This window comes from Puma concolor, chromosome D2 (assembly GCF_028749965.1).
Source record: "Puma concolor isolate L17-30 chromosome D2, mPumCon1.1.hap2, whole genome shotgun sequence".
In the NCBI taxonomy this organism is placed as follows: Eukaryota; Metazoa; Chordata; class Mammalia; order Carnivora; family Felidae; genus Puma; species Puma concolor.
In genome coordinates this window covers 57,513,892-57,525,937 of record NC_141677.1, presented here as the reverse complement: position 1 = coordinate 57,525,937, position 12,046 = coordinate 57,513,892, and the positions used below count along the sequence as shown (strand labels likewise).

General features: G+C 50.3%; 1 protein-coding gene across 1 annotated transcript in view; it reads left to right on the top strand.

Annotated features, from left to right (window-relative positions):
- The first annotated feature begins 126 nt into the window (after positions 1–126).
- RRP12 (ribosomal RNA processing 12 homolog) overlaps positions 127–12,046 on the top strand; it is a 30,589-nt gene continuing 18,669 nt past the window's right edge. The window contains exons 1-12 of the mRNA XM_025917738.2: positions 127–265; positions 829–1,058; positions 3,320–3,403; positions 4,592–4,668; positions 5,404–5,509; positions 5,729–5,845; positions 7,003–7,141; positions 7,236–7,363; positions 8,239–8,337; positions 8,989–9,080; positions 10,745–10,856; positions 11,096–11,193. Coding sequence (XP_025773523.1) covers positions 127–265; positions 829–1,058; positions 3,320–3,403; positions 4,592–4,668; positions 5,404–5,509; positions 5,729–5,845; positions 7,003–7,141; positions 7,236–7,363; positions 8,239–8,337; positions 8,989–9,080; positions 10,745–10,856; positions 11,096–11,193 — 1,421 coding nt within the window. The remainder of the gene's footprint in view (positions 266–828; positions 1,059–3,319; positions 3,404–4,591; positions 4,669–5,403; positions 5,510–5,728; positions 5,846–7,002; positions 7,142–7,235; positions 7,364–8,238; positions 8,338–8,988; positions 9,081–10,744; positions 10,857–11,095; positions 11,194–12,046) is intronic.

Sequence of the window (12,046 nt, the reverse complement as noted above, 5' to 3'; positions counted from 1 at the left end):
GACGCAACTCCGGAAGTTACGTCAGAGAAAGAGGAAGTGAAGCCGTCTACGGGTCCACGTGGGTCCTGCGCGTGTTTCCAGGGTCCCGGTAGCCGGTGCTTTAATCTCGGTCCGGGTTTAGAAGACATGGGTCGTTCTGGGAAGTTGCCTTCCGGTGTCTCGGCCAAGTTGAAACGCTGGAAGAAAGGCCATAGTAGCGACAGCAACCCTGCCATCTGCCGCCACCGCCAGGCCGCCCGTAGCCGCTTCTTCAGCCGGCCCTCAGGTAGCGGGGTCGGGACCCCAACGCGCTGGCGGCGGGATTTTAGCGGGCCTGGGTCTGATGGTCTGGGCCTCTCAGGAGGCTCCGGGGTCCAGGCATTGAACCTTTCTTCTTCCAGAACGTCGGATGTGTAGCCTGAAGTAAAGGCCCACTCTCCCCATTAGACAGATGCGGAAACTGAGTCTTTAATAGGGAAATGACTAGCCCAGGGTTCCACGGGTGTCAAGAGTTGGGACTCGGCTATAATTAACTTTGAGTGTCTCTTTACAAAGTGCTTTCACAAAGTGCATTTACTTCCCAAGCCCCTGCGTGTTGTCCCCCACCCCGGTCGACTCCCATCGGCATATTATAACGTCGGGACGCGGGAGCAGAAACTTACCTGAAGGGTTCCGTATCTGGGTTTGCTAAGTTAAGGACGTAGGGTGGGCTGATGAGGCAGGCCATGTTCAGAATGAGTCTCTCGAGTTGGGGGCCTGGACTCTGCTAGTTTTTGTCGTATGGGTGGATCCTAGCCAAAAGGAGGTTCGGCTAGAAGTGGGGGCCTCACCCGTGCCTCCGGTTTTCAGGAAAAAGCGACCTGACAGTTGATGCGGTGAAGTTGCATAATGAGCTGCAGTCAGGGTCCCTGCGTCTGGGCAAAAGCGAAGCCCCTGAGACGGCCATGGAAGAAGAGGTGGCCCCCGCTCTCACGGAGAAGTCCTCGGCCACCTTCCTGAGCGGCCTCTCCGACTGCACAAATGTCACCTTCAGCAAAGTGCAACGCTTCTGGGAGTCCAACTCGGCTGCCCACAAGGAGGTAGGGGGGAGGGTTCAGGAGAACTCGGGATGGTGAGGAGGAGTCAGACTCAGTCTCTTTATTTTCTTCCAGTGCTGGCTGGCTGCTGCCGGTGACAGCTGGTATTTTGGGATGATGCGTCATCTCTCCTGCCCTGTGTGTTCTCTACTTACTAGCTCTCCTAGGGCAGGTTCCACTTTCTGCTTTTGTCCAACAACATCTCCCCTACTTAAGTGTAAAGTCCTTCAGGGTAGAAATATTTTCCAAATACTTATCTTGTCAACTATACCTAACACAGGACTTTTTACATGGAATCGTTTCAAGAAACATTTGTTAAGTAAATTAATGCTGAATAACAATGGATAGGAAATGTTTTATCTAACAAGAGCTACATGTTATTTGTCGTTTTTAGTTAATACTTTTACATTATACATATTTATATTCACTTTAAATTGAAAGATGTCAAAATTATAAATGGAACCAAAGTGAAGTGAGTAGAATAAAATGTGAAAGTTGTTCTCTCCACTTAATTCCTTCGTGGTAGTTACTGTTGATGGTCATCATGTATCTACCTGGCCCAGCACTGTCCAACAACACTTAATTGTGAATTTTTTAGTAGCCATGTTAAAAGAAAGTAAAAAGAAGCAAATGAAATTAACCTTAATAATACAGTTAATATATGTAAAGTATTATCATTTCACCATATAATCAATATAAAACGAGATGATTTGGGGTCCTGGGTAGCTCAATCGGTTAAGCATCTGACTCTTGATTTTGGCTTGGGTCATGCTCCTGTGGTTTGAACCGCGCATAGAACTTGGGGTTCTCTCTCTCTCCGCGCCCCCCACCGCTCCCCCCACACCCCTTCACTGCTCACGCACACACCTCTCTCTCTTTTTTTTTTTTTTTTAAATTTTTTTTTTTCAACGTTTATTTATTTTTGGGACAGAGAGAGACAGAGCATGAACGGGGGAGGGGCAGAGAGAGAGGGAGACACAGAATCGGAAACAGGCTCCAGGCTCTGAGCCATCAGCCCAGAGCCCGACGCGGGGCTCGAACTCACGGACCGCGAGATCGTGACCTGGCTGAAGTCGGACGCTCAACCGACTGCGCCACCCAGGTGTCCCCACACCTCTCTCTTAAAAATAAATAAACATTAAACAAGATAGAATAAAATGAGATGATTTGCATTATTTTTATCATATTAAGTCTTCAAAATCTAGAGTACATATTACCCTTACATCTCCATTTGGATGCTAAACCTTCTTTGGAAGTACTTGATTTCGTCCTAAAATTTACAATCACAAAAGTAGATTCATATTTCCAAGTTCTAAATCTATATTTTCATAAAACTTATAGACGCAAAAGTAGATCCATGTATCTAAGTTGTTTTAAATCTGTGTTTTCCGATAACTAAAATATTTATTTTGAAATTTAATTTATTAAAATATTAAGATTAAAGATTCAGTTCTTCAGTCACACTAGCCATGTTTCAAGTGCTCAGTACCCTCTTGTGAACATTACTGTCCTAGACTTTTTTGTATATTTTTTTACCCACATTTTGTTAGGTTTACAGATCATATTTTATTTTTATTGTTATTTTTTGAAGACTTTATTTTTGAGAGAGAGAGAGAGGGAGGGAGTAAGCACACAAGTGGGGGAGGTGCAGAGGGAGAGGGGGATAGAGGATCAGAAGCAGGCTCCGCACTGACAGCAGAGAGCCTGATGCGGGGCTCGAACTCACGAACCGCAAGATCATGACCTGAGCTGAAGTCGGATGCTCAACCAGCTGAGCCACCCAGGCGCCCCCGCCCCCTGATTATACTTTATATGCCGTGTTCTGCAGTTTTTTCCCCACTGAACAGTATTTCTAAATTAATGTAGTGTTTTCCTCACTCTTTTCAGTAGTTGTGTAGTATTTGAGTCTATCATTATTTACCATGTAGTGATAGTACTTTATTAATCCTCTGTTGATGGCTGCTGTATCGTTCCAGTTGGTTGCTGCAGTGAACACGCTTGTACATAAACATTTGCAATTTTCTGCAGGTGTTCCTGTAAGAGACCCGAGTCCTAGAGGTGGAATTTTGGCAAACATGTCTGAGTCTGCCTGTTTGCTAGGCCTCATGGTGTGTGCCCCTGGCTCTGATTGCAGCTCATCTTGTCTTGTCTACCTGTAGGCTTTGTCAGGAGAACAGTTTGTGAGGGAGCAAGGAAAAGAGGCCAGTCTCCGGACAGGCTTAGATCTAAATAGATGTCATAAGTGCCTTCTCCCTCCCGTGCAGATCTGTGCTGTTCTGGCCGCTGTCACTGAGGTGATTCGCTCCCAGGGAGGGAAGGAGACAGAGACTGAGTACTTTGCTGCACTGGTGAGTGGGTGTGACTTGGGAATGGGTGTTCACAACAACAGGTGACTCGAGCCGTAGGGAGAAGAAGGGTGCTCCTGGTGTGTGGAGATAGAGCAGGACATCCTTGAATAGGGGAAAGTGCTTCAGGAGCATCTGGCTGGCTCAGCCAGAAGAGCATGCGACTCTTGATCTCAGGTCGTGAGTTTCAGCCCTATGTTGGACCGAGAGATTAACCAAACAAACAAAAAACAAATAACAAAAAAAAAACACATCAAAAGTGCTGTCATTCTCAGGCGGTTTGATAAGGCTGATGCTATTTGCTACACTGTCATTCTAGAACAAGAATCCACTACTCTGGTGGTGGTTGTTGGTGAAGTGTGGACAGGGGTGGGACAGGGTTAGGGGGCCAAGACCTTTGTGTGGGGCTAGGCTATCAAAATTATTTCTATACTAATACTAGAACATGATTTGCCTTTTCATCTCATTCTTTCATGAGTATAATGTGGAGTTTTCTGGAAGTTACAGCCTGCCTGATGATATTATTCTGACAGCTAATTGTGCTTGCGTATGCTTGTATTTTAAAATGATCTGGGTTTTAATTTTTAATATGGTAAGTATCAGTAATATAACCTATGTAAACAAAACCTCTTTGGGGAATTCTCCAAAAATGTTAAGGGTGTAAAAGTTTGAGAACCACTGCTGGAATAGGAGTTGGCAGACTACAGCCCATGGGAATAACCTGAGCCATGGCCTGTTTCTGTACAGCCTTAGAGCTAAGAATGGTTTTTACATTTTTAAAGGATTGTTCAAATACAGAAGAATATACAACAGAGACCGTATATGGCCTGCAAAGCCTAAAATATTTATTACCTGGCCCTTTACAGAAAAAGCCTTCCAGCCCCTGCTCTAGAGTAATGAAATAAATTAGATAGCAATGTATGGTTTCTATCACGTGCCAGGCATGTTGTGATTTACTTATATTAATTCGGTGAAACCTCACAACTTACTATCTCTATTTTACAAATAAGGGTCCTGAATCACAGAAAGGTTCAATTGCTAGCCTAAATCACACACTGGCAAAGCTGGGATTTGAACCTCTGACACCAGCGTTCTTGGTCAGAACCATTCTGCTGGGCATACGGTGTCCTCAGCACCCCATTTGCCCCAGCTTACACATTTCCCATTCATCCCCTGTGGTCTGGCCCTCAGATGACAACAATGGAGGCAGTGGAGTCCCCTGAGTCTCTGGCTGCTGTTGCTTACCTGCTGAACCTTGTCCTGAAGCGGTGAGTTCTGGCTCTGGTTTGAATCCCAAGTCGCTTACGGAGAAAGGAGTGCAGGCAGGAGGAACAGGATGAGGGAATTGTTAAAAAGAACAAGAGGGGTGCCTGGGGGGCTCAGCGTCTGACTCTTGATTTTGGTTCAGGTTGTGATCTCACGGTTCATGGGATCGAGCCTCACATCGGGCTCTGTGCTAGGCCATGGAGCCTGCTTAAGATTCTCTCTCCCTCTCTCTCTGTTCCTCTCCTGCTTGTGCCCATGGGCATGCTCGCTCTCTCTCTCTCTCTCTCTCTCTCTTTCAGCAAAAAAAAAAAGACCAGGACCTTAAGTATCAGGTGGCATTCTGATGAGGCTCCCAGGGTGGCTCGGGATGTTGTACACAGAGTGTGAGCGCTGGTGCCTGGGAAGGGGGTGGCCCTGCCCAGTGAGTGGGGCCGGAGGCACGGGCTGGGATGTTGGCACCAGGATACCTGGAGGCTTGCAGGTAGGGGAGGAGGTGAGGAGAGGATTGAGGTGAGCTAGTAAGGGCCCACCTTGTGGGTAGAGAGAATGGGTAGTGAAGAAGGTGCGGAGGCGCAGAGTTCAGGTGCCATGGAAAGCACACTGAACTGCTCACTTGCTGAATTATTGGGCCGGCACTGCCTCCTGTCTAGCTTCCTCCTTCAGACCTGGGCTGGGCCTGCACCAGCTGCTTTAGGAGGCCCCTTGGGGTTCCGACCGTTTCTCTTCTCTCCCCACAGTGTGCCCAGCCCCGTGCTCATTAAGAAGTTTTCTGATACCTCCAAAGCCTTCATGAATATCATGTCAGCTCAGGCCAGCACTGGCTCCACCTCTGCCCTCCGATGGGTTAGTGTCTGGGTCTGTTTCCCCTCTGCCATCTTCCAGAGCCCCACAGGTTTGGCTGAAGCTTGGATCGTCCTGGGTGGGGCGGCGGAGGGAGGATATAGGCACTATGTGGACCTCAGATGGATCCCCGTGCAATTTTCTGGAATTGATGAAAACCTGGGCTCTTTCCCCACCTGGCTGAAGCGAGTGAAGCTGACAGACTCTGACTCTCCTTTCAAGGTCCTCTCCTGCCTGGCCACCCTTCTGAGGAAGCAGGACCTGGAGGCCTGGAGCTACCCTGTGACCCTGCAGGTGTACCATGGGCTGCTGAGCTTCACAGTGCACTCTAAGCCCAAGGTGAGGCTGCTGGGCCCCCAGAACACGGGAGGGGGATGCGGTGGCCACTCTGGTAACTGCGCTGGGGCTGGTCTGTCTGAATGGGATTGGGGAGGTTGCCCTGAGGACCGGTTTCTTGCCTGGATGTTCTACTTTTTGCCTCTGACGCCTTATTTGCTTAGCTCTAGAACGTGAGGGGCAGTTCCTTGTCCTACAGGAGGGATGCTCAGTGTCCGGCCCTCCTGAGTCTCTGCTGCCTCGTTGGTCAGTGACCAGTTTAGCTGCAGTGGCAGGAAGGGGCAGAGTGGGGCTTTGGAGTCCCACAACCTCAGTTGGACACTGGATTTACTGCTTGTGCTGTGGTCTTGGGCAAGTTACTTAACCTGTCCCAGCCTCGGTTTCCTAGCTATAGAGTAGGGATAGTAATACCATCCTTGCTGCAAGGGCGTGTGGAGACTCCAGTGTCCCTCTCAGGCTGGCGCAGTTCCTGGCTTATAACAGGCACTCAGTAAATGGTGGTCAGCCACTCCATTCCCTCCTGAAATTTAGGGCAGGGAGTGCATAATAGTAGCAACAGTCCGTGATCACTCAGTGCTCAGCACACCATCCCAGGTAGGCTAACGCCTCTTTCCCTGTGTGTACATGGTGCTCTTTCCCTCACTTTCCTCGGGTCTCTGCTGAAATGTCACTTCACTGCAGTGACACTTTCCTGACCACTGTATAAAAAGTAACAACCCTTGCTGTATGGTCTGCAAAGTACTTTTACCTTCTGGTGTATGTTTGTTTTCTGTCTCCCAAGTACAGTTGTGAGTCGTTTGTTCCGGTCACAGCCAGACTGCCAGCTCCGAGCACAGTGCCTGGCTTGATGCACACTTGGTATTGCCGGGTGACTGGCTGAGTAAGCGAATCCCTGTAGCAAAGATGAGAATACTGAAGCTCAGAGATGAAGCGTTTGGCTTGCTCAAGGCCGTTTGCTGAGTTAGTGGGAGAGCGGGGATTGGAGCCGAGGTTTGTCTCATTCCCCAGCTCAGGAGTCTGCGCACAGGAAGGCCTGGGCACAGCATCGGCCATGTAGGAGGCATGCCATCAATGCTTGTCGGTTGGTTGTGACAAGCACCGAAGCTGCTGGTTGAGTGCTGACCCGGCCCCAGCCCCAGCCCCTTTTCCTTGCCCCTCAGATCCGGAAAGCTGCCCAGCATGGAGTGTGCTCGATCCTCAAAGGTAGCGAGTTCATGTTTGGTGAAAAAGCCCCTGCCCATCATCCTGCTGCCATTTCCACCGCCAAGTTCTGCGTCCAGGAGATTGAGAAGTCTGGAGGTGGGAACCAGGTTGACAGCAGGGTGGATGGGGGTGGAGGACGGGGCTCACCGCGGAGAGTGGGCTGGAGGCTCAGCCCCCTCTTGTGTGCCAGGCTCCAAGGAGGCCACCACCACGCTGCACCTGCTGACGCTGCTGAGGGACCTGCTCCCCTGCTTCCCAGAAGGCCTGGTGAAGAGCTGCAGCGAGACTCTCCTCAGGGTCATGACCTTGAGCCATGTGGTGAGCTCAGCCCAGGAGCCAGAGGAGCATGCCGGGGTGGGAGGCTTAGCTTCAGACCTGGGCCCCTGGTGCTGATGCTTGGGAACTTGCTGCTCAGGCCAGCAAGGCCTGAGGTCTCCCTATCCCAACCCTGCTCTTACCTACAACCAAGGACCCCAGCCATTGCTGGTGTCGGATAGACCAGGCTCTCTTCACGGTCCTGGTCCCGTTGGGAGCTGGCCTCAGGGAGCAGGTCAGGGGAAGGGAGAGCTGTGGTAAGGCTGGTACGGCGCCAGCCCTCTCCCGGCTTGAGCTCTGTTTCAGTCACAATCGCGGTTCTTTTTTCTTTCTTTTGCTTATTTACTAACAGATCCGTATAGTGGCTTTAAAGATGCAGAAAACGATTCTCTGCATTTCTGTCATGCTGGCAGAATTCTGTTAATCTTTATGTATCCTCTTGTAGCATTTGTTCGCATGTGTGTTTTAAAGTTTGCGTCACATAAATCACACGATCATTGTTTAAAAGGAAAAACTCATTCAGAACAACTTGCTGTGTATCCTTTCAGACTTTTTTTTTGGATAAACCAACACAGATAAAAACATGAAAATACAGGCGTAAATTATAGTGTGTACACCACTTATAGTCTGCTTTTGTAGCCTATTATGTTAAAAATATTTTATGTTTCTCTGTTAACTTTGTTTAAATTATTTCAAAATTTTCAGTGGTTGCCATGCCTTCCTGAAGTGACAGTCCTCTGAGTGTGCAGGTGTGGGGGGCATGCTCGAGGTCAGGGCCCTGGGTCTCCCTCCAGCCCAGCTTCTAAAGTAGGAGGTTGAGGAGCCCAGGGCAGCCATGGGCTTTGCGGTTCCCCACTAAGCCTACGTGTCCTCTCCAGCTGGTGACAGCCTGTGCCATGCAGGCCTTTCATAGCCTCTTCCACGCCAAGCCCGGCCTGGGCACCCTGTCAGCAGAGCTCAACGCCCAGATCATCACGGTGAGGCCTGATGGTGGAGGGGCATTGCAATGCTGGGGCGTGGGGAATGGGGGAGACGTTACTTGTCTACAGAGTGAGGTTGAGTGGGCTGGATGGGCTGCCCCAGAGGAGGAGGCCAGTAGATGAGCAGACAGGAGGCAGGCATCCAGGAGACTGGCCACCAAAGCCACATCAGTGTCCACAGGAGCTGTGGGCCCTGACTCTTCACTTACTTAATAACCTATTTCAATATTGTGTCGTGGTATAACCCACACCTTGAACAGAAGCTCTCGAACTTAGGGATCCCTGTATGGATTTGAGGAAGGAGGGCATAAACACCCCCCAAATTATTTGCAAAATGTGCATTATTCGCCCATGCACTTTTCCAGAGAAGGGCTCTGGGGCTTTTGTGAGATCCATAAGGTTGTGTGACCCAAGTTTTACTCAACTGCTTCTAGAGACTTTGATCTCATAGGAGCAGAACTGGAAGGGCTTCATGGAGTCCAGAAAGGCAGGACCTGGGAAAGCTAAGGGGGCTGTGAGTTCTAGGGCCACGTGTGCAGGCCTGTCACTGGGACGTGCTAGTGTGTGGGGATGGGAAGGGGTCATTGTCATTAGGCTGCTGTTAACACACTTGCTCAGTCATCTGCTTATTCTCCGTCCCATCTCTAGGCCTTATATGACTATGTTCCCAGCGAGAATGACTTACAACCCTTGCTGGCCTGGCTTACGGTCATGGAAAAAGCCCACATCAACCTGGTCAGGTAGGGGTGCGGTGGAGGGGTGTCCTAGGACCTCCAGCTAGGCTACCTGCTCTGCAGTACAGATGGGAGGGACGTGAGCCAGGAGCTAGAGAGGGATGGCGACATCTCCTTGTTGAGTGTGCTACAGACCAGCTCTTGTGGTTGCGAGGCACAGGGCAGGATGGTGTGGCCTGTGTCAGCTAGAGCCAGTGCTTTCCTCCCCGAGCAGTTATGAGCGAGCTCTGAGGGGCAACAAGATGGCTGAGAGCACCACACTAGGGTGCCGGGAGTGCCCGAGTTCCATCCTGGTTCTTGTCAGCCCCTGAGTCCAGTGTAGCTGGTTTCCTTCTCACACGATCTTGTCCACTTTCTGTGGCTTCACCCCTGTCCCCACCTGGGTTAATGGTCCCCTCCTCTGGGGTTCATGGTCCTGCAGACCCAGTTTCTGCTGTGTGTCTGTTATGATATATTTGAGCTTGGCCACTTCATAGTAGCTACTCGACACTCCACTGTTCCAGAATAAGGAGAGAAAATAAGTGTATCAGTTGGTGACTTGCGTTTTACCTGGAACAAGGGTCTCTGAGTCCTGGTGGAGTGTCTTCACCATGCTATGTCTGTCCTCTGTCCACTGAGGGGTTCCTATCTCCGGCTCGCTCTCAGGCACATGCTGAGTGCTTGGCATCCTTGCTTCCTGTCACCCATCACAGCCACCCTGGGAGGAAGGGCTTAGCCTGTCCCATGAGGCTGACCCAGAAGCACTGTGAGGTAGCTAGTCACGCTGCTCCTGAGGAGCAAAGGCAGGTCTCCAGCCCACGTCCTTTTCCCACACCATCCATCTTTTACCTGGAAATTCTGGAAAGTAGCAAAATAGCTTTGCAGTCCACTTCTCCATATTAATCTTACCAGGAGGCCTCCCACAGTTGTGCCACGATATACTTCCCAGGCTATTTGTTATAATGCTATAGGTAATGACAGCCCTAGAAACCAAGAAATAACCTAAATGTGCCCCCCGAGGGGACTGTTCACTATACAGTGAAATACTATGCAGCCGTTAGAAATTACCAAAGTAGATATGCGCATGCTGACATAGAAAGACCCCTAAGACACATCAAGAACAGCGTGGATGGTAGGACTCTGCACACTCTGGAGCAAGACTTAGCAGGATGTGAATCCTGACGCCCCTCTCTTACTAGCGGAGTGGCCTTGGGCAGGTTACTTGATTTTTCTGTGCCTTAGTTTCCTTACTTATAAAACGGGAATGGTAATGGGAATTAATCTCAGTGGTTGCAAAGATTAAGTGAACGAATGTGTGTTATATCCGTGCTTGGCATATGAAAAGTGGTAGGTAGATGTTAGCACATGTCATTACTTTATATGTTTGTATACGTATAACAACTTCTGGAAGAGTATTTGAGAAACCTAACCTTGATATTCCTCTGGGAAGTACATCTGAAGGTCAGTCCAAAAGAAAGTTGTGATAATGGAAGCATGCTTTTTATTTTATACTCTGAAGACCTATTTGAGTTTTTCACCACATGCGGCTATTACTTGAATGACAGCACTTTTTAAAATTGCCCACTAAAAGGACCCTGTAGAACCCTGCAGATCAGTGACTGTCACTGGACCTGGGCTTCTGGGCCTTGAGGCCCAGGGCCAGGCTCCACAGAAGCCTTTTGTGTTGACAGACTGCAGCGGGACCTGGGGCTGGGCCACCTCCCTCGCTTTTTTGGAACTGCGACCACCTGCCTCCTCTCCCCACACTCACAGGTGGTGACAGCTGCCTCTCAGAGCCTTCAGGTACCCCCAGCCCCAGCTTTAGTGGGGGAAGCAGGGAGTGCAGAAGATTCTGCTGGCTGCCCTGTCTCTCCCAGAGCTCACCCTAGACCTCCAGCTGCGTCCTGGAGGGGAGGTTCTCGGCAGGGGGTGGGGGGGGTGGGCAGGATATCGGCCTAGAAGTGTCCAAAAGCAGTCACCTGGGAGGGCTCAGGGGCACTGGAGGCTGCTTTGGGTCAAACAGCTGTGGCCTCTTTTTGCAGGAGATCCTGAAGGAATGTGTCGCTCCCCACATGGCCAGCATTGGCTCTGTGACTTCTTCGGCCTCAGGCCCTGCCCAGTATGTCGCCAAGATGTTCAGGTGAGAACGTAGCATCCGCGTTAGGAGGGAATAAGGTGTTCCTTGTAGAAAGTTCTGTGTAATGACAGGTGTTCCACTTGTCACTTGCTGTGGGCATGCGTGCAGTGCCAGAGCGGCTGCTGTGGATTCGAGCCCTGGCCACGTTCTAGGGACCGTGATGTGGTGCTCATGAGTGTGGACTCTGGGCCAGTCATCCAGGGCAATGTGTAGACACCTCAGGATCCTCCGTGTCTAGATACCTCAGGATCCTCATCAAAGCTTACGAATGGAGGTGAGGATTAAATGAGGGAGTATGTGGAAAGTTCTCGGAACTGTATCTGGCACATAGTTAAGCGCTCAGTTAATAAAAACTACCGGTAGTCCCTGTGGTACTGGGAGATCTGTACTGACCCTCAGTTTACATGTGGGCCAGCTGAGGTCACCCGGCTAGGCAGTGGCAGCCTGACACAGAGCCCACTCTTATTCACACGCCCTGCTGCCCTCCACACCTGTGAGAGGAGCCATTCAGAGACATGGCCACTGACTGTCCTCACCCTCCCTGTGGGCAGTGAGGAGCCTCGGAGCACCACGTGGTCCTGGGAAAGTGGCTAGAGTCCTGGGTGTCTCCTCCGAGTCTGTCTGCTCAGCTCTAGGGTGTGACGCTTCGGGTCGTGCTACCTGTGAGGAAATAGGCCTGTTGCCTGTGGATGCATCTGTGATGAGGTTCCAGGAAAACCCAGAAATAGAACCACCCCAACCTCTAGCTCACCCATCCCCCCCCCCCCCCAAAAGGCCATTCTTTCCTAAAATCTCCAGGACCCTAGACTGGGAGATAGAGCCAGCCTGGTGCAGCTCTCCCCAGTGTGCCCAGACC